The sequence below is a fragment of the Girardinichthys multiradiatus genome, chromosome 8 (assembly GCF_021462225.1).
Source record: "Girardinichthys multiradiatus isolate DD_20200921_A chromosome 8, DD_fGirMul_XY1, whole genome shotgun sequence".
Classification (NCBI taxonomy): domain Eukaryota; kingdom Metazoa; phylum Chordata; class Actinopteri; order Cyprinodontiformes; family Goodeidae; genus Girardinichthys; species Girardinichthys multiradiatus.
The window spans coordinates 3,199,168-3,225,224 of NC_061801.1; the positions used below are offsets into that span (position 1 = coordinate 3,199,168).

The 26,057-nt window shown below is 40.2% G+C and overlaps 2 protein-coding genes across 4 annotated transcripts in view; both read left to right on the forward strand.

The window, feature by feature from the left end:
* Window positions 1–21,765, forward strand: part of mapkap1 (MAPK associated protein 1) — a 33,389-nt gene extending 11,624 nt beyond the window's left edge. Inside the window, exons 5-13 of one of the 2 annotated variants that reach the window (XM_047373028.1) lie at window positions 951–1,099; window positions 9,074–9,246; window positions 10,835–11,011; window positions 12,449–12,558; window positions 14,824–14,931; window positions 15,651–15,791; window positions 17,443–17,568; window positions 18,345–18,442; window positions 20,689–21,765. In XM_047373028.1, coding sequence (XP_047228984.1) covers window positions 951–1,099; window positions 9,074–9,246; window positions 10,835–11,011; window positions 12,449–12,558; window positions 14,824–14,931; window positions 15,651–15,791; window positions 17,443–17,568; window positions 18,345–18,442; window positions 20,689–20,811 — 1,205 coding nt within the window. In that variant the 3' untranslated portion in view covers window positions 20,812–21,765. The remainder of the gene's footprint in view (window positions 1–950; window positions 1,100–9,073; window positions 9,247–10,834; window positions 11,012–12,448; window positions 12,559–14,823; window positions 14,932–15,650; window positions 15,792–17,442; window positions 17,569–18,344; window positions 18,443–20,688) is intronic. The other variant, XM_047373029.1, reaches the window with a different exon arrangement.
* Window positions 21,766–24,716: 2,951 nt separating this feature from the next.
* Window positions 24,717–26,057, forward strand: part of ajm1 (apical junction component 1 homolog) — a 29,506-nt gene continuing 28,165 nt past the window's right edge. For both annotated transcript variants that reach the window (XM_047372918.1, XM_047372917.1), the window contains exon 1: window positions 24,717–25,635. The gene's annotated coding sequence lies outside the window, so the exon portion shown is untranslated. The remainder of the gene's footprint in view (window positions 25,636–26,057) is intronic.

The window sequence follows — 26,057 nt, forward strand, 5'->3', positions numbered from 1 at the left end:
ATCATCTAACTTGTCCGTCTATAAATTGGTAGTAGAAACTGTTTTATGTTGTAGAGGTTTTTGTTTTTACAAAAGTCTTGATGTTGCCCTGAAAAAAAAAGTTAAAGAATATGAATAATCTTTTTTACTTGAACTCTCTCAAAGCTAAAGATGATTTATCAGCATCCAAGGCTAAGTTATCATATTAGTAACAGACATGTGCTTCTTCGTACTGCTTGGAAATCTAATCTTAAAAACCTTTACCTTTTTAATAATTTTCCGTGATCTCTAAATGAAATTAAGTGGGAAATAAACAAAAAATGTAATCAAGAAATAAACACTGGCACATTAAGTATTTTATATTATCTTATAGTGTGGTTCTGAAAAGTGTAAACATGTCTGTTAAAATGCCAGGTGTTTGTGAGACAATGATAAATCATTTTAAAACTTGTTTCTCTTATACATTAATACATGACGTTTATTCTGCAGTGAAAAACAACCACATTTGTTTGGAAGATTAGATGTAAAAACATAAAGTAACAGCCTGCTGCCATAGATGTGAACACCTTAAAACTGCACTTTTGAGGGCCTCTGTATGTGCACCACAGGCTTGGTTGTAGTAGTGTTTTTTTAATTTTTTGTTTTATATAAAGTTACCTAAACAATTAGGTGTTGGCTCAATACAGCCAATCAAAACATGCTATAAAAGTAGACCTGCTAGATCTGATTATCAGTATTAAAACTCTCTTATGCTTGTTTAAACACTAAAAATGTGCTGTGTAAAAAGGCTAAAATCAATAATGTAGCTGTCTAGGTAATTACAACCAGAGAAGTTTACATTCATGCTCTTTTCTTGTCCCCTCTCTTTACACGGTAAGAATAAATCTTTATTTATATTATAGATATTTACTGAATGTTGTAGGGTTGTTTCATACGTTTTGTCTTTTGTTGCTTTCTTGCTCTGTGTCCAGCGGAGGATTTGGGGTCTCTGTTTGAAAAACGGGACTACAAAGACAGGCCGCAAACAACAGGGGCCAAATCCACCTTATCACTGCGACTGGAACAGTGTCCCCAGCAGCTCAACAATCCGTTCAATGAATATTCTAAGTTTGATGGCAAGGTAAGCTGGTGGAGAATGATGGACTAATAGAACATTTGCTAGTGATGTTTTGATGATGACCCCCGGAGCTTTATAGCCTTCCAGCTAATCTGCTGGTCAAAGCTGGTTTAACAGTCAGCTAGGTCATTTTATTATATATAGTAAATATATATATATATATATATATATATATATACAGTACAGACCAAAAGTTTGATGTTGATGAGCTTTAAGAGGTAGTCACCTGAAATGGTTTTCACTTCACAGGTGTGCCCTGTCAGGTTTAATAAGTGTGATTTCAAGCCTTATAAATGGGGTTGGGACCATCAGTTGTGTTGTACAGGAGGTGGATACAGTACACAGCTGATAGTCCTACTGAATAGACTGTTAGAATTTGTATTATGGCAAGAAAATAGCAGCTAAGTAAAGAAAAACAAGTGGCCATCATTACTTTAAGAAATGAAGGTCAGTCAGTCCGAACAATTGGGAAAACTTTGAAAGTGTCCCCAAGTGCAGTCGTAAAAACTATCAAGCGCTACAGAGAAACTGGCTCACATGAGGACCGCCCCAGGAAAGGAAGACCAAGAGTCACCTCTGCTGCGGACGATAAGTTCATCCGAGTCTTTGTGCGGCACAGAAGAGGTGAACGGATGGACTCTACATGCCTGGTTCCCACCGTGAAGCATGGAGGAGGAGGTGTGATGGTGTGAGGCTCCTTTGGTGGTGACACAGTTGGGGATTTATTCAAAATTGAAGGCATAATGAACCAGCATGGCTACCACAGCATCTTGCAGCGGCATGCTATTCCATCCGGTTTGCGTTTAGTTGGACCATCATTTATTTTTCAACAGGACAATGACCCCAAACCCACCTCCAGGCTGTGTAAGGGCTATTTGACCAGGAAGGAGAGTGATGGGGTGCTGCACCAGATGACCTGGCCTCCACAGTCACCGGACCTGAACCCAATCGAGATGGTTTGGGGTGAGCTGGACCGCAGAGTGAAGGCAAAAGGGCCAACAAGTGCTAAGCATCTCTGCGAACTCCTTCAAGACTGTTGGAAAACCATTTCAGGTGACTACCTCTTGAAGCTCATCAACAAAATGCCAAGAGTGTGCGGAGCAGAAATCAAACCAAAAAGTGGCTACTTTGAAGAACCTAGAATATAAGACATATTTTCAGTTGTTTCACATTTTTTTGTTCAGTATATAATTTCACATGTGTTCATTCATAGTTTTGATGCCTTCAGTGTGAAGCTACAATATTCATAGTCATGAAAATAAAGAAAACTCTTTGAATGAGAAGGTGTGTCCAAACTTTTGGTCTGTATTATATATATATATATATATATATATATAATTTATCAGCACAGATCAATGTTTCATTAAGTCGTGGACATTTTAAGCAAAAACTCTGATAGGTGGCAAGTTTAGAGAAAGATAATGTGATATTGTACACTATTCTCAATAGAGCGCATCATAAGGTCTCTGACACAGGGGATCATCACACAACAGCCACAAAGAACCAAACAACCCAAAACAGCAAAAATTGAACAAATTATAGAGATTATTACTCCCTTCTATGCTCGAAAAACAAAATCAAATCACCAATCAAAAGCAGATAATCAAAAGTAGATGTGTCCACTCCGGAATTTTTAACTAATTCATTCCCCAGACTAGGACCTAGTTTTTGCTAAAAAGTTTGCAAATTGATACAAGTTCCGTTTCACCCATGGTGCCTCCAAAGGATTTTGCATTGGCCTTGGAAAAGCACTTTGTTTGAAAATGCATGTAATGGTCCCTCAGCCAGGCTCGGGAGGGTGGTCCTGGTTTTCTGATAAGAAGCACACAAAAACCATGACGGATTCTGACAATATACCAACATATCATGCTCATACAGGGGCGTAGATAAGTCAGTCAGTGGTGCTTCCCATGTGTGCTGGTCTACCAAACAATATGTCATGAGGACTGAGATTTACCCGTGCTCTTTTTCTATTTCTTATTAGTGCGAGGGGCAAAATGTTTGTCCATGATAGACCTGTCTCTTCACACATTTTTTTTTTAAATTTAAGCTTAAGTGTGCCGTTCTCTCTCTCGACAGCCATGCAGACTGGGGATAATAGGCCCAATGTGTTTTTAATGTGAAACCCAGTACTTGGCTTACTTCCTGTAAAGCTATATTTACAAAATGTGTGCCATTATTACTATTGCCAAGTTTGTACATACAACAAACAAGGAATTTGACTCCGGTACACTTTGCTCTCTAGGTTTTTTATTTTTTGGTTTTTTTGTGTGTTATAAGATACATTCTGCATATATCTTTATGTCCTTAAATACATATATACAATATACACTTATACAAGGTGGACTTGCGACTTCAGTATGAGGTTGTTTGGTACTCTATGCACCTTTCTATTTATATATGTGTATATTGTACATAGTAAATATGTATATTCTGTAATGCAAAAACAAACCAAAGAGCAAAGTGTACCGGAGTCAAATTCCTTGTTTGTATGTACGAACTTGGCAATAAAGCTGATTCTGATTCTGATTATTAAATGTTCATCAGAGAAACAGCCTGGGGGAAGAAACTGTCCCTGTGGCGGCTGGTTTTAGTGAACAGTGCTCTGTAGCGGCGGCCCAAAGGTAAAACTGAACAGTTTATGTGCAGGGTGTGTTGGGTCTGCAGAGATTTTAGCAGCTCTTTTCCTGACCCTAGACCTGTATAAGTCCTGGATGGAGGGAAGGTCAGCCCTTATTATTCTCTCTGCATTCCTGATTATTCGTTGCAGTCTGGACCTGTCCTGTTTTGTGGATGAGCCAAACCACACTGAGATGGATGAAGACAGGACAGATGGCAGTGTAGAAGATGACTAGCAGTTCCTGTGGAAGGTTGTACTTCTTGAGTTGCCTCAGGAGGTACAGTCTCTGCTGGGCCTTCTTTCGAACAGTGTCTATGTGTGAAGACCATCTCAAGTCCTCAGAGATGGTGGTTCCTAGGAGCCTGAAGTGGTCCACGGCCAATACAGTTTTGTTGAGGATGGTGAGGGGGGTGTACGGGGGTGGTGTTCTTTGAAAGTCCACCACCATTTCCACAGTCTTGAGTGGGTTGAGTTCAAGGTAGTTCTGACTACACCAGTGTACCAGCCGATCCACCTGCTGTCTGTATGCAGACTCATCACCGTCCTGGATCAGTCCAATGACAGTGGTGTCATCTGCAAACTTAAGGAGTTTCACGGACAAGTCCGCTGAGGTGCAGTCATTTGTGTACAGAGAGAAGAGGAATGGGGATAGAACACACCCCTGGGGGGCACCAGTACTTATTGATCTGGTTCGGGAGAAGATGCTCCCCAGTCTCACCTGCTGCTGTCAGTCCATCAGGAAGCTGTTGATCCACTGACAGGTGGAGGCTGGGACGTTGAGCTGGATGAGCTTCTGGTGGAGGATGTCTGGTATGATGGTGTTGAAGGCCGAGCTGAAGTCTACAAACAGGATCCTGGCGTACGTCCCTGGACGGTCGAGGTGTTGCAGGATGAAGTGTAGACCTAAGTTAACAGCATCATCTGCTGACCTGTTTGCTCAGTAAGCAAATTGCAGGGTGTCTTGCAGGGGGCCTGTGATGTCTTTCAGGTGCTTCAACACCAGCCGCTCAAAGGATTTCATGACCACAGACGTCAGGGCTACAGGCCTGTAGTCATTTAATCCTACGACGGTGGGTTTCTTGGGAACCGGGATGATGGTGGATCGTTTGAGGCAGGAGGGGACCTCATATGTCTCCAGTGACTCTTTGAAGATCCGGGTGAAGATCGGAGCGAGTTAATTTGCACAGGCTTTCAGACATGATGGGGAGACGTTATCAGGTCCTCCAGCTTTCTTTGTTTCCATGCACTGAAAGAGCCTGTTTACATCTTCCTCGGAGATCTTTAGTGCAGGCAGAGGATCTGAAGGTAGGGGGTTGGTTGTTTTACGGGTCGAATTTGTTCCTGAATGGGATGAGGAGGAGATGATTTGAGGCATGAACAGCTTCCTGTCATGTCTAGTAGAAGCCATTCAGAGAGTTGGCCAGGCGAGGATTCTGTTCAGGATGGGTGGGGGGGCTCCTATAGGCAGGATTCTCTGACCAGTCCATACCGCCGAAGCATCACCAGTAGAAAGGCTCTTCAGCTTTTCACTGTAGCTTCTCTTGGCTGCTTTCATCTCCTTTGTTAGTCTGTTCCTGGTCTGCCTGTACTGCGCCCAATCTCCACTGCTGTGAGCTTCTTCCTTTTCCCTGCGCAGATTCCTGAGGTGTGGAGTAAACCATGGCTTGTTGTTCCCAAAGGTGCAGAAGGTCTTGGTCTGCACACACATGTCCTCACAAAAACTGATGTATGATGTCACCACATCAGTTAGTTGGTTTAAGTCAGTGGCTGAGGTTTCAAAAACAGTCCAGTCTGTGCATTCAAAGCAGGCCTGTAGCATCTGCTTTGATTCCTCAGTCCACTTCTTAACAGTGTGAACCTTGGGTTTGGAAGCTCTTAGTTTCTGTCTGTAGGTTGGGATGAGGTGGATAAGAGAATGATCTGAAAAACCCAGAGCAGCCCTGGTAACAGCATGATATGAGTCCTTTAAAGCTGTGTAACAATGGTCCAGTGTGTTTTTGTCTCTGGTGGGACACTTAATATGCTGTCTGTATTTGGGGAGTTCATTTGAGAGGTTTGCTCTGTTAAAATCTCCCAGTATTATGATGAAAGAGTCCGTGTATTTTTTCTCCACGTCTGTAATCAGCTCAGCGAGATGTTTTTCAGCGGCACAAGTGCAGCCATGCGGTGGAAAATATGAGCCAATTATAATAAAAGAGGAAAACTCTTTTCTTTTTTTTTTTACAGATTATGGAAAATGACTCCAGATCAGGACTACATGTTTTTCCAGCACTTTTATGTCTCTGCACCAACCTTCGTTTATATAAAAGCAGATTCCTTCTCCTCGCTTCTTCCCCGATAGCTTCGCGCTGCGATCCGCTCTGAACAGCTGGAAGCCCGGCATCAGCAGTGCGTGATCCGGGATGTTTCCACTCAGCCATGTCTCGGTGAAGCAGAGAACCGCTGATCCGCGGAGGTCCGTGTTTTTACCGGTGAGGAGAAGCAGCTCGTCCATCTTGTTACTTAGAGAGCGGACATTTGCCAGATGGATTGAAGGCAGTGGTGCGCGAAGTCCTCTTTGGTGGAGCTTTACCAGTGCCAGCGTGCTTTGCCCTCTGACGCTTTTGGCGGAGTATCCCGTAGAGTGCTGCGGCTCTGCTCGTCAGGAGTTCGATGAAGCTCGGATTGATGAAAGATGGTGAAAAAAACCCCAGAGAGGACTCTCTGATGTTGAGAAGTTCCTCTCTGCTGAATGAGACCACAGAATTGTGGCCCGAGACCACAGTACTGTGTCTCGAAAAACATATAAACACACAAAATACACAAAGAGAGAGCGAAGCTCCGAGGCTGCCATTGTCGGCACCATCTTGATTGTCTGTCAAGGTCATCTTGATGACCTGTGGTATTCCCCATCGGGGAATTATTTCAGAGAGTAAGGCCTTTGCTACTGCACTGCTGTCTGCCTGTTTTCTGGGGAACGCCTCTACCCATTTAGAGAACATGTCAACCACCACTAGACATTATTTCTTGCCTTCAGAAGGTGTTAATTAAATCCATCATTAGATGTTGAAAGGGGCCTTCAGGTGGGGGATGTGCTGCCAACCCTTTTGTCTGAATTTTACCGTGATTGTGCGAGGCACAAATAAAACATTTTTTACAGTGATTTTCTGCTACCACTGTAAATCCTTTTGTGAACCACTGTTTTGCTACCATATCAAGCATTCCCCCTTTGGAGACATGGTCTAACCCATGACTCAACTTTGCAAACCTGGGGAAAAAATGTTTGGGGAGGCTAGATTTTCCATCAGCTAAAAACCAACCTTTTTCAGAGTTAGAACATCCATTGCATTGCCAGAGCTTTCTTTCTACTGGCGAGGCAAAGGACTGCTTTTCAATTAAAGATAAAGAGGGTTCGGGGGTTGACTGTGAGGACAGAAAGGCAGCCGAAAGAAGAAGAGTAGCAGCGGCTTTTGCAGCTGTGTCAGCTGAGGCGTTTCCCAGGGAAACCGGATCAGTGTTGTGTGAGTGAGCAGTGCATTTAACAACAGCTGATTTAGAGGGTAACAAAATCCTAAAGGTCAGAGACCTGAGTAGCATTAAGAATAGGTTTACCAGGAGCGATGTTTCCACAATGCGCTAAAATCATGAACTACGGCAAATGAGTACCGGCTGTCAGAATAACTGGTAACAGACTTCCCTTCAGCCAATTTGCTGGCTTCTGTTAAAGCCAGGAGTTCTGGAGATTGTGCAAAAAAATGTTGTGTTAAAGGACCTGACAGTAGAACTTCAAAATCTGAGCATGCAGGAAAGCCCACTAGGTTAGCACCCAAGTCGCTTAACAGTAATGTTGGGCATGTTGAGGACAGAAGCAACAGGTCTAAGGTGTCCACCATGTTGTTGTAGGAGGACGGAGGACATGAAACCTTTTCATCCACCATCTGAATAAAAGGTTTCGCAGGATGGGGCAAAGCCAAAGCTGGAGCCTGTTGGAGTGCATTTTTTAAGTCTTGAAATGCTTTTTCTGCCTCAGGTGTCCAGGTAATGCAATCATGGGCAGATAGATTTTACCCATAGATCAAAGAAGACAAGGGACTTTCCAGAACAGAACAACTGGGAATGAAGCCATTCCCAGGAAGGACATCATTTGCTTTTTTTGCATGGTTTAGGAATGTTGGCATCTGCTTGAGTGCGCTCTGTGGACAAAGAATGGGAGGCAGCTGAAATCACATGTCCCAAGAAAGTAACTTTACTTTGAACAAAAACTACAGTTTTGACAGAGAGGCCTTATGTCCTTTAGCACAAAGGTGATGTAACAGTTTCAAAGTGTCTGATTTGCATTGCTGCTCAGTTGGCGCGCAAATTAAAAGATCATTCACATACTGAAGGAGGACAGAACTTTCAGTAAGAGGTAAGTCAGCCAATCAGTGCAGCATTGTAGATAGTAGGACTTTCACAATAACCTTGACAGTCTAGTGAAAGTGTAAGGTTTACCATCAAACTCAAATGCAAACCAAAATTGGGTATCAGGATGCACTGGGAAAAATGCCTCCACTCCACTCGCCATGTTTGGAGGAAGAAGATGGATGAGTACAACCCCAAGAACACCATCCCTACTGTGAAGCATGGAGGTGGAAACATCCTTCTTTGGGGATGCTTCTCTGCAAAGGGGACATCTGCACCGTATTGCGGGGAGGATGGATGGGGCCATGTATCAGGAGATCTTAGCCAACAACCTCCTTCCCTCAGTAAGGCCATGAAGATGGGTCCTGGCTGGGTCTTCCTGCATGACAACGACCCGAAGCACACAGCCAGGGCAACTAAGGAGTGGCTCCGTAAGAAGCATCTCAAGGTCCTGGAGTGGCCTAGCCAGTCTCCAGACCTGAACCCAATGGAAAATCTTTGGAGGGAGATGAAAGTCCATATTGCTCAGCGATTGCCCGAAAACTGAAGGATCTGGAGAAAATCTGTATGCAGGAGTCGTCCAGAATCCCTGCTGGAGTGTGTGGAAACCTGGTCAAGAACTACAGGAAAAGTCTGATATCTGGAATTGCAAACAAATGTTTTGGTACCAAATATTAAGTTTTGTTTTTGGATCAAATACTTTTGTCATGCAATAAAATGCTAATTAATTAATTAAAAGTCACACAATGTGATTTTCTGGAATTTTGTTTTAGATTCCGTCACTCAACCGGCAGTGTGTCAAATACTTGTTCTCCCACTGTATATTGTGTTCAAGTGTCAATAAAAAAATACGTTGTAGAAAGGAAATGGCCAAATAAGCTACAGCAGAGTTACTGAACAAATACAAGTTTGATATTCTGCATTGTTTTTTTGTTGGTATGTTGTACATAAAATGTTTCCTCTGTCTTTATGTCAAGGGTCACATTGGTACCACAGCTACCAAGAAGATAGACGTCTACCTCTCAATGCAGATGGCTCAGGAGAAAGTGCATCCAATGACAGTGGTGACCATCGCAAATGCGCGTGTTCACGACCTCATTGGACTCATCTGCTGGCAGTACACAAGTGAGGGACGAGAACCCAAACTCAAGTGAGAACGAACAGATCCCAAATCCAGTTTTATATAATACTAAATGTTGGAGCCCTTTTCTTCACTAACATGGTGTTTTCTCTCCACCTGCTTTCTTACAGTGGCTTGTAAAAGTATTCATACCCCTTGAACTTTTCCACATATTGTCACATTACAACCACAAACATAAATATATTTTATTGGAATCTTATGTAAAAGAGTGATAGACAATTGTGAAGTGGAAAGAAAATTATACATGATTTATTTATTTTTTTTATAAATAAAAAAACTGGTAAGGGCATTGTGTAAATTTATTCAGCCCTCCTGAGTCAATACTTTGTGGAACCACCTTTTGCTGCAATTACAGCTGCAAGTCTTTTAGGTTATGTCTCTACCAGATTTGCACATCTAGTGACTGAAATTTTGCCCATTCTTCTTTGTAAAACATCTCAAGCTCAGTCATTTGTGGAAAGCAGTTTTCAGATCTTGCCACAGATTCTCGATTGGGTTTAGGTCTGGACTTTGACTGGACCATTCTAACACATGAATATGTTTTGTTTTAAACCATCCCCTTGTAGCCTTGGCTTTATGTTTAGGGCCGTTGTTCCTGCTGGAAGGTGAACCTCCGCCCATGTCTCAAGTCTTTTGCAGACTCCAACAGGTTTTCTTCTAAGATTGCCCTGTATTTGGCTCCATCCATCTTCCCATCAACTCTGACCACCTTCCCTGTCCCCACTGAAGAGCAGCAGCCCCAGCGCATGATGCTGCCACCACCATATTTGACAGTGGATGATTGTGTGTTCAGAGTGATGTGCAGTGTTAGTTCTCCGCCACACACAGCGTTTTGCATTTTGGCCAAAAAGTTCAATTTTGGTCTCGTCTGACCATTCTTCCACATGTTTGCTATGTCCTCAACATGGCTTCTGGCAAACTGCAAACGGGACTTCCTGTGGTTTTCTTTGAACAATGGCTTTCTTCTTGCCACTCTTCCATAAAGACCATTAGTCCATAAAGACTAATAGTTGTCCTGTGGACAGATTCCTCCACCTGAGCTGTGGATCTCTGCAGTTCGTCCAGAGTCACCATGGGCCTCTTGGCAGCATCTCTGATCCGTGCTCTACTTGTTCGGCCTGTAAGTTTATGTGGACGGCCTTGTCTTGGTAGGTTTACAGTTGTGCCATACTCTTTAAATTTCCAGATGATGGATTTAACAGAGCTACGTGAGATGTTCAAAGCTTGGGAAATCTTTTTATAGCCTAAACCTGCTGTAAACATCTCCACAACTTTATCAATGACCTGTCTGGTGTTCCATGGACTTCATAATGCTGTTTGCTCTCCACTATTCTCTTAACCAATTTCTGTGGCCGTCACAGACCAGCTGTATTTGTACTGAGATTAGATTACACGGAGATGGACTCTATTTAGCCATTGGCAATCATCAGATAACTATTGGAGGTAAATTGGTTGCCCTCAGATAAAGGGAGCTGAATACTTTTGCACACTATACTTTTCAGTTTTGAATACTTTTTAATGAATACATTTACAAGCCACTGTATATACAGGGTATTGCTAACAATATTATTTTGCTTCATTGTGCGTCCATTTACAGTGAGAACGTGGAAGCCTACTGCCTCCACATTGCTGAGGATGATGGTGAGGTGGATACTGACTTCCCACCACTTGATTCAAACGAACCAATCCACAAGTTTGGCTTCAGCACTCTGGCATTGGTGGAGAAGTACTCTTCACCTGGCTTGACTTCTAGGCAGTCACTGTTTGTCAGAATGTAAGTATAAAAATGTACATAGTCAGTATTTTAAAACATGTTTGCGTTTTCGTTGTCCAATGAGCTAACCCCTCCTCCCACTTCCCTATTTCTGAGGGGATTGCTCAATCCAGCTCTCCATCCAACACGTCCGGACTTCCATAAACCTGAAAGATCTTACCAAGCAGGTTTACTGAAAGTTCTGTTTAAGCTGGTGTCGGGAAATGACACGCCTAACCTATGACAGTCTGCATCCAAAAGTCTCGCCCTTCTTCAACTAGTGGCCTGGACAATCGAGCCGCGCACCGCAGTCATCCACTCCTCGACAGTCACTTCTGTTAACGGCTGCTCATTTCCTAATTTTACAACTTGGACTTGGTATATGGGTTAGGTTAATTTTAGTGACTCTGCACGAGCCCCAAAGGCGCTGTTTTAACAAGTTTGGCTTAAGGCAACCTATAAAGACCCCCTAAAATCTCTTAGAACCAGGCAGCAAGACTTTTTTACCACCAACAAAAAACGAACAATAAGGTGACTCAAATAATTGACTGTCCACAATTTATCTAGATTTTGTAGATGCTTTCTTTAATTAGTAACAGCTTAAATTCAGCAGCACATAATCATTTCAATAATAGAAATGAATCATTCAACTTAACCTGTCTTTTCCTGATGCTGAAACTAGTGAGTTTGGAGAGGCTTTGAAGACAGAGGCTCATCCATGCACCCAATGGGGATGTTTCTTTGGGAAATGAGTGGATTTTCTTGAAAGAAAGGCAACTTAAATCTTCAGTTTTCTTCCTCTAAGTGGACAGGCACTGATGGTCCAGGTTTCAATGGTGAAACAGGAACATTGTTGTCATAGGTCTCAGAAAATAGTAACTTCCAGAGGCTGAAGGGTCAAAGGAAACCCTAGAGGTATAACTGAGGTTGATTCAGGACTTCCAGAAGCCTGAAACTTAGGGCAATCGACCAAGTTCACTTCAGTTGTCTGGCTTTAGTCTCTTCTTCCCTCCTTGTGTTGCTTGGTGGTCTTCAAAAGACTCGCTGTCAGCACGCAACAATACTTGAAGAGAATAGAAAATCATCAAACATCATTTCTTTGGTTACACTTGTAGTTTATATTTCTGCAAAAGATAATATATGACTCCATACAGGCCTCTCCTGTCTTTTAGTCCCAGAATGTGAAATATACATATTTTACGTTTTATTGGTTTAACTGTGAGCATTTAATAATTGTTGCATGGATTACATGCAAAAATCTCACCTTATTTTGACAATGTTTTAGAATGAAACTTCCTTTATTGTATTGTTTGTCTCACAATTCAACCATTCGAGTCAGGCAGTCTGCTGTAAGACAGAGACACATTACCACCAATTTCTTGCTTTGAAACGCTTACTGTACATTTACAGTCAGTTAGAACTGCCCATATCTAAGTGTTTTTATATTTTTCCTTTTAGAAATGCTGCTCAAGGTTTCTCTTTAATTCCTGTGGATAGTCTGAAGGTAACCATGAAGGAGATCCTCCAGAAAGCACTCAAGAAAAGAAAAGGTTCACAGAAAGGATCAGGTAATCGTGCTTTGATTCTTTAGGACATTTTTATGTAGCCACAAAGAGGAGGCCTTTTTTAGCTGCCTCTGGCTGTTCAGAATTGATCGCACAAGTTGGCGTAGCTTTGAGCTTTTATTAAGCTGTTTTCAAAGGACTACGTGAGGAATGGAGTGAAACTTACTGGTGTCAGTCCTAACTGCTACACATCAAGTTTCTAAAACATTTCCCATTCTTAAAGGGGACATACTATGCTATTAAATCCCTCCTTTTCACACTGAAATCATTCAGTTGTGGTCTATATAAAGTGGAACTGCAATGCTTTGTAGCTCCACAGGCCCCTCTTTTACCCATGTTCTGAGGTGCATTTGAGAGCAACTTGTTTTGGTGGTGTCACTTTAAATGCTATTGAGGCACTTCACACCCCGCCTCTCGAGGTCAAAGAGCACTTCAGTTTAACCTGTTCGGCCATTTTTGTAGTTTAATACAAGAGATTAGGGCAGCTCCTCAACAGAACCTGACGTCTGATTGGCTGCTTCATACAGCTAGTCAAGACTTGTTTCTTCCAAGTTTGCTATAACTCTGAGGTTAATGTCTTTGCTGGAAAGTGCAAAAATAACTTCAATTAATCTTACATTTAGGCTTAAATATTGCGACTGTTTATATTAAACTCCAAACTAGTCAAACACATACTCTCAAAAAAAGAAAGAAAAAAAAACACTGTTAGTTCAAGGGAGGCAAACCTCTAATAACTTAACAGACATATTTTTCTTTTTTATTGTTAATATTGACTAGCCAATTTCTAAGCTGCAACCATTGCGAGTTACATAGAGCAACACAGTTAACAAGCTGTGCATGCTCCTATGGTGTTCTCAGGCTAGACCAGCTGCCCCATGTGCACACCGATGCCCTGGCGGAGGGCATGGGCCACTCTGGACACGGCTCTGCCCTCTTGCGCAAAGGCCTATAATCTATCAATTCATCATCATCATCTATCAAGCAGAATGTAGCCTTTGCCTCTCTGGGTCCGTCTGGACCACAAACATAAAGCATCTGCTCGCAGAACAACTTCAAACCCAGCTTTCTGCATGCGGAGCTATGCACTCAGAGGCGCCTGCAAAAATGAACAGAGAGGGGAAATAAACTTGTCAGAGCAGAGGCTGAGATGACAAACCTGCTGCTGTGAATAGCAACGACAAAGGTTAACAAACTGTAACAGTCCAGAAAAGCAGGAGAAGAACAGAACAGAAGGAAAAATCAGCAACCGGACCATTTCTAATGATGCAGCGCAACAAAACCTGCATGTTTCAACCGTCACAACAGAGGATCTGTTTGCTTTTCCTCTAGTTCTGCTGGGGGCTGTAGCAGCCAGCCAGTAGCACACGCAGGTTAAATAGGGCAGTCTGCACCTCTTTTGCACCTGTTATACCTGTGGGCAACACGCCCAATTATTGCAAGTGCATTTTTTTATTTGTTTTTTAGCAATTTAGCGCCCCTTACTTGGAATCTTTGAAGATCAGGGCCTTTTAGCCCTAAGCTGGAGAGCCTTTGCTAAAACAAGATTTTATTTCAAATTTTGGGCAGCTGCTCTTCAAATATTTCTGTAAAACCTTCCCTTAATGTCTGCTGACTCCTGTTACCATCATCTTCCTCTAAAATAGTTGAGTCTCTTTAAATGTCCAGCATAAGCTGTAAAATAGCTGCCTTCAGTAATTGCATTTCAGTAATCACAAAAGGTTTTACATGAGGCCCCTGACTAAACTGTGTTTTAGGTGATGCTTTGTCAAAACAAAGTTAGGAGCAGGAAAATGTCCAAAATCTCTTGGTACACTGTGGCATTAAGAGTTCCTTTTACTGGAACCGAGGGCTAACCCAACTCTTTGAAAACTGCCCTACACACCATAATCCTCTCTGCACCAATTTTACACTTGACACGCTACAGTAAGACGAGTGCTGTCTTCTTGTAACTACCAAACTGAACCCAGACTCGTCCATTGGATTGGCAGACAGAGAGGCATGATTAATTGTTTCAGAGAACAGTCTCTACTGCTCTAGAGTAATTACTGAAGTCCTGACCCTGTTTTTCTGTGCCTTGACATTTGAAAAATGAAATAATCAGTTAATTTATACATTGTAGAAACTCCAAAACAGCTACCTCACTAAACATGAATCGGCCCTTTCATTAGATACAAACCATCAAGAAGAAATTACCTGACAACTGACTGACTGACAAACAATTGGAACACTTGCCAAGAACAATGGAAAATGAAACTGACTCTCCAACAGGGCCTATGTATCGACTGGAGAAGCAAATGGAGCCAAATGTTGCAGTAGACCTGGATTCTACTCTGGAAAACCAGAACCAGCTGGAGTTTTGCCTGGTCAGAGAAAACAGTGAGTAAACCCACGATGAAGGTCTACTGCAAATTCATTCTAGTGGCTGTTGTGGTCATTAGTGGTGGCAATACACCGCCCCAGAATTTGTAGACTCCAGCTGCTTTTCAGCTAACCATATATTCTTTAAACTCTTTTATCTTCAACATGAGTTAATTTCTGTACAATGTACAGCAAGTTTAGAACCACAGTCATGTAAAGACAATGTACAACTTCATGATCGCCTTCGTGATTTTGGGGGTTTATGTATTTGTACATGTCTTGGCTTTTTATGGCTTTATTTTATTTTTTAACTAACTTTTACATTTTTCTTTATATTTATTTAATCAGTAATGGCATCAGATAATCTGTGGTGTGTGGCTTAGTACACTAAAAGTCAGATTTAAATACTTTCATGCCCAGTAAAGATCAGAACATTTTGATACTAGATTACAACAAGATCAATTATTTAAAGATTTCTGTTACTGTTTTCTGTTTCTGTTACAGATAGAAACTTAGTATATTGTTTTTCTCTCCTTTAACGATTCAGTTAGCCAATAAAAATGCTTTCTTTATGGCTCTGGGATAATTCACATATCACAGTTTGCAAATCAGGATCTTGTCCAAACAGAATTCCGCTGAAAACCCCATACATGTTGGTAAAGGTTTTGTGAATGGGCAGAGATGTTAAAATCAGGAGCTCTCGGGTTTTAGCTCATGTAATTCTACTTCTGTTACAGGCTCCAGAGGTGAGGAGAGCTCAGAGGAAGACCCTACTATTGACATCACCACAGTCCAAGACATGTTGAGCAGTCACCACTACAAGTCCTTCAAAATCAGCTTGATCCATAAGCTGCGTTTCACCACAGATGTCCAGCTAGGTACATACTGCCCGTCTGTTTTTGGATAGATTCTTCTTGTATAAGCTTTGTTTTAAAAGCAGTTAAATGTATCAAATGTTTACCAACTATTAAAATATGTCCTGAATGTTCCTTGCTAGAGGTATTACTGTTGAAACGAACAGAAAGTGAAGAATTAACCAAATTTGCCAGATTTATCCATCAAAGCATCTGTTGATGTATTTAGAGACCATAAAAGGTGAAAGTTTCCAGTTTTGATGCATTGATATGCTGACCACCAGTCAGGAATACCTTGAATAATTTGAATACTTTGACAGATTGAATAATTATCTCTGTTACAAATGATCACAACCTGAACCATTAGGTAATAACTAAAAAGGGAGACACACTGATATCAACAGACCAGTTAGTATGTTTTATTAAATTATATAAGGTCTGATCAAAAATAAATGTCCCACTAGAGATTAATTTAAGACCACCGAGTATCCCAGTACGTCAGTTGTAGAGGGTGTCTGTGTTTATAACAGTGAAAATGTGCAAGTGTTTCTTCATGCATACTAAGATCACAGCGCTGTTCGCTGTGTTGGGAGAGCAAGATCAGCCGTGGAAGAGCAACAATGTCTAAACAGTCAACACCTGCCTTCAGAGCTCTCCCACCTTACCTGTGTAACAAACACAAAAATCTTCTTTGTTTTCACTTTGTTCACTAATGTGTTTTAACAGATAGAAAAATACTTGAAAAACTCCTAATCATCTCAGAAACATATAATGACATTTAAAGCTTTAAAAACAATAAGAAGTATTTTTTTAATAATTGTTTAACTGGAAGCCAGTGGTGAGATCATAAGATGAGAGTGATGTACTCAGGACTGATTTATTTTAATGCCTTTTACTTAACCCTGTCCACTTGTACCTGAATCAGCCAGGACAAATGTCTGTCATAAGTCAGGAGGATTTTTGGCTAGTTGCCTTTTTTCCAGTGTCTGTCCAGCATACAAGTATACCATGTATCACAAAAACGTTTTTGTGTTTATTGACATTAACTAAATGATAACTACACAAAAAGACAGACAGGAGCAGCACAGCAGTAGAAGTGTCTGCCTTGTCAATACAAACAAGTAGCTGCATCACAGTAGATTTACAGGGCCCATGGCATGCTGCCTTGGTGAAGCCAGTTTATATAATGTGACTGTTTTTATTTGTTGACCTAAAGAGAGTAGATGACATGAGTGCATGTTGTTGCATCTAAAGGTGTTAGATAAAAAATTATTGGATCGTTAGAGGTTAGAATGAGTTGACCATTTGCCAACTCAGACATTGTGATATATATACTCACCACAAATTGCCTGCCCTTTGCTCTTCTGTGCTCTTGCAGATACATCCGATTCAGCAGTTTACATTAACTTAGTACTGCTATGTGGCTTCCCTTTTAATTACATTAAAATACATTTTTGAGTTTGGCAAAACAGACTAAGACTGAGTTTACTTCAGGTCTTAAAGTTGTGTGTGTTCTGAACTAAATGATATGTTTTTGTTTAAAATATTATTTTGTACGGGAAACTTTGGATGAATAATGCTAGTGATTTTAACACTAAAAGTGATATGATACCTTTGCTATGTGGGCCATCCCTGTTAAAAGTGTAACAGTAAACTGATACAAAACTCTTTGCAGGCATTTCAGGAGAAAAAGTAGAAATCGATCCTGTTACCAATCAGAAGTTTTGGATTCGACAAAAACCTATCTCTATTGACTCGGACCACCTTTGTGCCTGTGACCTTGTAGAGGAGAGAAGCCCCAGTGAGTGTTCTCAGAAGGTTCTCTAAAGAGAGCGTGTGTCTGAAAAGTGACTATTTACTCATTCAGATGCATTCTCACATAAAGGAGAAAAGAGTTGTGTAATGTTTTAAAAAGAACTGTGTAACAATCTTTCACACCTCACTGTTAGAAAGTTCTCCTATTCCTTAGGCATGAAAATCAAATAACAGAGCAGAAAGATTGAATTGTTATAATTCTAAAATGTCATCATGACATTACTTGTTCCTCATCAAGCACTTGACTTATTGATTTGTAGCATTTAACTGCGTTTCCATTCAGCAGAGCACTGATCTCTTTTTTGTAAGGCCTTCAACCTAACTAAAAAGTTCCACTCATCGTCATAAGTTACAGGTTTTATATGTAGCCCACCAACCCAATCAAAGTTACTAAATCTTCAGCATGAGGGATAGACTTGTGAGTCAATACAAAATTATCAGTCTAAACATAAAACTGTTCCTTTCGGTGAAAGAGAGTCCTGATTAGAATTACTTTGCATTTAACTGGAGCTACAAGCTCCCTTGAGTACATTTCTGAACCATATCTCCTGCACATATCACATTGGTAATAGGTTTCTTTAGTTAACAAACACATGAAGCTACTCACTCAGACAGAAAGATCATTTATTTTTTAATTTTCTGGTTTAGATCTTTGTTTACTTCTGAAATTGTACAAATGCATGACCTATAATTTGTGAAAAGTGTTTTTTTATGCCTTCTGTCCTTATTGTGCTATTAAGAATGTTTTCTGTTGTTCTAAAGGTCACTCCATTTTTAAGATTACTTATCACAGCAACCATGACTATAAGGCTCTCTACTTTGAGTCTGATGCTGCTACTGTCAATGAAATTGTGCTCAAGGTGAGTTCCATCTGAATGATGTGTACACACACACATATATATATATATGTATGTATGTGTGTGTGTGTGTGTGTGTGTGTGTGTGTGTACGTATGTGCTGACAACAAAATGACACAAAAGTCATCAATGGAAAGATTTGGAGTCACACACAAAATTAAAGTGGAAAAACACACTATAGGCTGATCCAACTTTGATGTAATGTCCTTAAAACAAGTCAAAATCAGGCTCAGCATTGTGTGTGGCCTCCAAAGAAATGCCACCCCACACCATTACTGACCCACTGCCAAACCGGTCATGCTGAAGGATGTTGCAGGCAGCAGATCTCTCTCCACGGTGTCTCCAGACTCTGTCATGTCTGTCACATGTGCTCAGTGTGAACCTGCTTTCATCTATCAAGACCACAGGGTGCCAGTGGCGAATTTGCCAATCCTGGTGTTCTCTGGCAAATGCCACACGTCCTGCACGGTGTTGAGCTGTGAGCACAACCCCCATTTGTGGACGTCACACCCTCATACCATCCTCATGGAGTCGGTTTCTAACCGTTTGTGCAGACACATGCACATTTGTGGCCTGCTGGAGGTCATTTTGCCGGGCTCTGGCAGTGCTCCTCCTGTTCCTCCTTGTACAAAGGCGGAGGTAGCGGTCCTGCTGCTGGGTTGGTGCCTTCCTACGGCCTCCTCCATGTCTCCTGGTGTACTGGCCTGTCTCCTGGTAGCGCCTCCAGGCTCTGGACACTACGCTGACAGACACAGCAAACCTTCTTGCCACAGCTCACATTGATGTGCCATCCTGGATGAGCTGTACTACCTGAGCCACTTGTGTGGGTTGTAGAGTCCGTCTCATGCTACCACAAGTGTGAAAGCACCACCAACATTCAAAAGAGACCAAAACATCATCCAGAAAGCATAGGTACTGAGAAGTGGTCTGTGGTCCCCACCTGCAGAACCACTCCTTTATTGAGTGTCTTGCTAATCACCAAAGATTTTCCCCTGTTGTCTATTTCATTTGAACAACAAGATGTGAAACTGATTGTCAATCAGTGTTGCTTCCTAAGTGGACTGTTTGATTTTACAGAAGTTTGATTTACACATATATATCTAATATGAGGGCTGCACGGTGGTGCAGTTGGTAGCACTGTTCCCTTGCAGCAAGAAGGTCCTGGGTTCGATTCCCAGCCGGGGGTCTTTCTGCATGGAGTTTGCATGTTCTCCCCGTGCATGCGTGGGTTCTCACCGGGTACTCCGGCTTCCTCCCACAGTCCAAAGACATGCCTGTTAGGTTAATTGGTAACTCTAAATTGCCCTTAGGTGTATGAATGAGTGTGTGTTTGGTTGTTTGTGTGTTGCCCTGCGATGGACTGGTGACCTGTCCAGAGTGTACCCCGCCTCTCGCCCATAGACTGCTGGAGATAGGCACCAGCTTCCCCCGTGACCCACTATGGAATAAGCGGTAGAAAATGACTGACTGACTATGACTATCTAATATGTTCCTTACCCCACATGGTAGTATCTGTTACCCCGCTCAAATGCAGTGCTTCTTGAGGGGTTGAAGGTCATAGGCATCCATTGTTGGTTTTCAGCCTTGCTGCTTACTTGCAGAGATTTCTCCAGGTTTTCTGAATCTTTTCATGATATTATGGACTATAGATGATGAAATCCTCAAATTCCTTGCAATTGTACGTTGAGAAATTCTCTTAATCTGTTGGACTACTTGCTCATGCAGTTTTTCACAAAGTGGTGAACCTCGCCCCATCCTTGCTTGTGAATGTATGACCCTTTCAGGGATCCTGAAATGATTATCTGGTTTAAAAGTCAGAGAAAATAGATATGTTTTTAAGAGAGATTTAAACAGAGGGAGTGAAGAAGCCCGAGGGGAGACTATTTTGTATTTTATACCCAATCATGACACTCAGCTGTTTCTAGTTATCCTGTTCACCTTTGGAATGTTCCAAACAGGTGCTTTTGGAGCTTTCCTCAACTTTCCCCAGCTTTTTTAGAACATGTTGCAAGCATCAAGTTTCAAATGAGTGAATATTTGCAAAAAACAATGACGTTTATTAATATTTTGTCTTTGTAGTGGATTCAATTGCATACAGGTTGAATCTGTGTTCTGTTTTTATTTACATTTTACACGTCCCAACTTCATTGGAACTGGGGTTGTATATATCTATGTTGCAAAGTCTAAGATAGACCTTATGAAAACAACTTGGCATGCTAAATCGTTTCTTTTCTCTTTTCCTTTGCTAGGTGAACTACATCCTGGAGTCCCGGGCTAGCACTTCTCGGGCAGATTACTATGCCCAAAAGCAACGCAAACTCAGCCGCCGGACTAGCTTTAGTTTCCAGAAGGAGAAGAAAACTGGCCAGTAGATGCACACTGCTGATGGTCTGTCTCTGAGAATGCACAGTTATATCCGTCAGAGGCCTTTCACTCCAGCACAATGAGCATCTTGGATGTATTTCAGGATTTCAGATACAGAGACCAGAAAACAGGAGTTATTCTGCTTTCAGCTGTTGCAGGTTGAATGCCTCTGTAACTCCCATAAAAGAGCAGAATTTATAAGAAAGGTGAACTTAGTTCTTTTTCTAGAATTTACACATCGATGTTTGGACAGGTTAGCTGTCGTGTTGCAGTCAGATGTTTTCTTCATTTACTGCCTCTGTATTTGAGCACTGCTCTCCAGGATGGAAGAAGTTAGGCATGTGAACCTAACACAATACGCTAAATGCTGAACATCAGTTTCATTTCTCTATTGTTAATAGATTTGAATCCTCACAATTTTTTAGGTATTGTTAATAGACATTTTATAAAGCCAAGGCTTTACACCTCAGGCATGAGAGTTATTTACGTTCTGCAGCCGATGTATTTGGTACTCTTATCTTAAAGTAGCACTGTCAACAACAACATCCCCTGTTAGATATTTCCACAGTACTGTTGTAAACGCTGTTCATTACAATGTGATTTATCCTTTCAATTTGCAAAATCTTCATCAACACTTCAAGTTCTGTTCACAAACATAAAAAAATAACTCATAATATTATCTACATAATAATATATAACAATATATATATATATATATATATATATATATATATATATATATATATATATTCATCCATGAATGTCTTGGATTCTGTTTAGAAAATGTGCATGAGATCACAGTGCAGATATTGCAGCGCTTGTTTTATTTCCGGCACATTTTGCTTTTTGATGTCTACCTTATTTTTGGCATCAATACCACATGAATAAAATTGCTGTAAGATTGTTTAACACAGTCATCTATATTGTCATATTTACATGAATAAAAATTTCTTTCAGAATTATTTGCTAATAGTTCAAATATGAGTTATTGAAAAATGAATTGCTATACAAAGTACCATAACTGCACAAGATTTCCTTAGGAAAGCTTTAGGTATCAGACTCTGGGATCTGGCACTGATTGCAAATAACATTTCCTCTTTTCTTATCTGTCTCTTCCTATATTGTGTTAGACTTACTTTAAATAAGAGTATTTCTGTCTAAACTGTAAGATATATTAACTTCCAGTGCAGGTGTCCTGGACATCTGCTTTTACAAGACGGGTAAGATTTCTAGCAGTGGGATTTGGATTAAAATATACATCAATGCAAATACAAGGAAGGTGCTGTGCTGATAACAAACATGCATGCTTTAGCAGGAAAATTATTTGCATTCCTTTTCTAGTTCTGTCTGAGTTCAAATAGTTATGTACAAAAGGGTAAATGTTGCCTGTTTTATTTTTTTGAGGTAAAAAAAAAAAAACATACATTGAGAGAAACTTGTCAAAGTGGAAGGTCTTGACTGAATAATTAGAAAATCATAAACCTTCAGAGAATTATTTTTAGGCTGTTTAACAATTTTAAATAATTATAGTGTTCTTTGTTGCATTTCTGTGACTCTTATGAATTAGTCACAAAACGGACTCTTCTAACAATGAACACTTGATCTATACTGATATTTAAAAACAGTTACACTGCCATCTACTGGTGTGTACCTTTATGACCCCCCAACATGTGGACTCTGGATATGAAACGGTCACACATATGTATTGTATTACACCCTTCATCATCAGAGGATCAGGATGTCTTGTTGCCTCTTTTAAACAGCTTGCTTTTTGACTGTTTAATGTTTCTATTTCTATTTGTGGGTCATATTAGGACAATTGGTTGCCTTTGAAAAGAACCGAACACAGAGGATTATACACGTTCAATTCATAGCATCGGCTATGAATTGAGATTCTTAATGGTTGTGTGTTTTAAGTTTTTATTTTAGCATATTTTAGCAACACACCCCCCGCTCAACAACTGACTGCCGGCACTTATTTATTTTCCACTCACAGCATTGATTAGCAATTACTTATCAAAAAATCGGACTTATTTAGTGCAGTACCGGTGTTGTGCCGTAAAGTGATGGTCTGCCACAAACTGATCGGGGAAGATCGGGCGCGTCCCCGCGAAGGAGCGAGAGGGGGGGGGGGGGGCTTGCTGCAGGAGCGCGCCCAGCCTGTCAGCTGAGTGTCTGGTTTTGAGAGTTCTTTCTCGGTGGTTTAGCTCTTGAAGTCAACAAATAAAACAATTATATCTGTATGGTCAATATTACAGCAAAGGCGTGTCTCGTTTATCCTTTTCTTATAAAACTTGCGACGTTCTCACTATGAAAGTTTCGGTTTCACGCTTTCGTCGTTTGTCATAAATATCTGCAAATTTATATTTTAAACTATAGCAGTAAGAATAAACTTTTGATCATTTATCTGCACTAACTTTGCTTGGATTTAGAACCACTCTGTCACGCAACTTTAATGTGATGGATGTAACTTAATAAATGACTAAATAAAATTTAAAAAAAAGTTTTTTGACGTATATTTTTTTCCAAGGTGGTTATTATTCATTTATTTTGACAAAAAATAAATAAATAAAAATAGAACAAGTACTGCCCAATCAAACGTTGCAAAATTTCGAAATTATAAACTGTATTTCACTCAGAGGAACTATATTTTACAGATCTCACTGAAGGCCTGAATTAAGTCCCAAATGGCCAAAAATCAATGTTTTTCTTTGCTAAAAAATGATTATGGCCAATATGTCTTGACCAATGAAATGTAATTTCTGCCTTAAATGACTATTTTACTGATGGGCTGAATTTCACAGACCTCTGAGAATGCACTCTGTGCAAAATAGCCAGAAATCTAGGTGTTTTTCCACTGCCAAAAATTGATTATGGCCTTTTTTCTGACCATTGAAATGTAATTTCAGCCTAAAAGTGCTCTGCTTCAGTCTGAGAAATTATATTTTACTGATCTTACTGAAAACTGCCCATTTCACACTAAATAAAATACACAAAATGAAAAATATTGCACTATTTTGTTTGCCAAAAATTGATCAAGGCTTGTTTTCTGACCCTTGAAATGTTATTTCTGCCTAAAATAACTTTATTCCATTTAGAGGGATTATTTTTATCGATTTTGCTGAGCACAATCTATCCCACACTAAACAAAAGCCCAGCATGGACAATATCTAGGTATTTCACTTGCCAAAAAGTGATTAAGGCTTGTTTCCTGACCCATAAAATGCAATTTCTGCCTACAATAACTTTATTTCATTCAAAGGGAATATACTTTACTGATCCTGCAACAAACAATCATTCCCACACTGAAAAAGGTCCCCAAATGGACCAAATAGGACTATTTCATCTGCCAAAAATTGATAATGTATTATTTTCTTACTCATGAGACAATATTTCTGTCTAAAATTGCTGCATTTCATTGAGGGGGATCATATTTAAGACATCTTGCTGAGCACAGACACTCACACACTGAAAAAGATCCCCAAAAGTACAATTTGGGGGTATTTCACCTGCCGAAAACTGATTACAGCTTAGTCTATGACCCATGGAATAATATTTCTGTCTAAAAGTGCTTTATTTTAATTAGGGGGATCATATTTAAGACATCTTGCTGAGCACAGACCCTCCCACACAAAAAAAAAAATCCCCAAAAGTACAATTTGGGGGTATTTCACAATTTTTCAAATGGGCAAAAATCTTGGTTTTTCTCTGCCAAATAGTATTCATACCACAAATTTTTAAAGAGAAAGACTAATCTGCCGTAAAATGTGTATTTTTCTTTCCTGTCGATTTTAATTATCCACATCAAAGGGCACTTTGTCCTTTGTATCATCTTAGAAACCCTTAAAATTTCCAAAACTGTTGGGGGGGGGGGGGGGGGGGGGATGTCTATATTTTGGCATCAAACGTTGGTCCATGTAACATATTTTTTGGTGACATTTCCAACACTGCTCCAGATAAAGAATTGGAAAATGAGGTGAGATGTCAAAACTGAAATTTTACTGTGCAACAGCTGTGTATTAACTGATTTTGATAAGGGAAAAAGTCCATGCATTTTTGTGCAGTTATGATATTTTAAAAACAGTTTCACATGTTTATTTATAACAGGTTATTAATGTGTACCTTACACTCCTGGTCAGAAAATATAATCAAGACAATACTGACAAGCCCTTTGTCATTGACACATTTGAAATGACAAGCATATGGCAGCAGAACAAACCAAAACTTAGGGTAAGAAATGTCCTTTTCTAACCATAATTTGCAGGTCCTTCACAAAAACATATTAAGACTTTGATTTCTCACAAATAACTTCTGTTACATTGTCTTACAGATTGACCCAAAATCATATAAATATATCCTGGGAATAGTAAATGAAAGAAACCATTGGATGCTTGTGGTCCTGTTCTTCAAAATTAGATTTGTCTGCCTCTTAAAAGTACTTAGCCAAAACTATTTGTTATCTACATTTCTTTTTTAAATTCATATTGTATCTTCAAATATGAACGTTCTGATACCAGGAGAAAAGAGAAGTATTTTCTTTGACTCATTAGTTGAGAGTAAAATGAAAACCAAGCATTGCCAAGACATTTCCAGATGAACATTCTTGTATTACCGTTTACAATTGTCCAAAACGTGCAGTGGAAGGTAATAGGTTTGCATCATGGATAATTGTGAACTTATTGATCACCTAATTCATTTCATTTGTTTAACTATACATGTCTTTTAGATCATTCATGAGACTCAGTGGGCTAAATGTATCTCAATGGGCATGTGATACCGTTACTCACCCTGGTCAACAAGACTCCACCTCATGTGGTGTGTACGCACTTATGGTATGTAAATATTTGATTTTCCAAAATTTATTGAAAGGCTTTTCAAATTTCTTCAAGTAAATGTTTTTTAAACAAAACATACACCAAGACTTAAATTGTTCAAACCTTAAAAAATGTATGAAGTGTAAGGAATTAAGGTAAACGGTACAGCAGGTAAAGGGAGAGGTCTAGGAAACACTAAGTAGTGGCAAGGATGGGATATAAAGAGAGGGGATTAATGGTAAAAAGGCCTGTGTTGCATGACAATTTGCCAATAGATGCCATTATGCTGTATTAAAGGTTTTGTTGAAAATGGCTAGAGGAGAAAATCATAAAAAGACTGGCTGGCAATTTTGATGAGTGTTGAACTTAGGGTACATTAAAAACTATGACCGGTGTGGGTACCACCCTGACTTAAGCCCACAGAGCTTTCGAAGAAATTT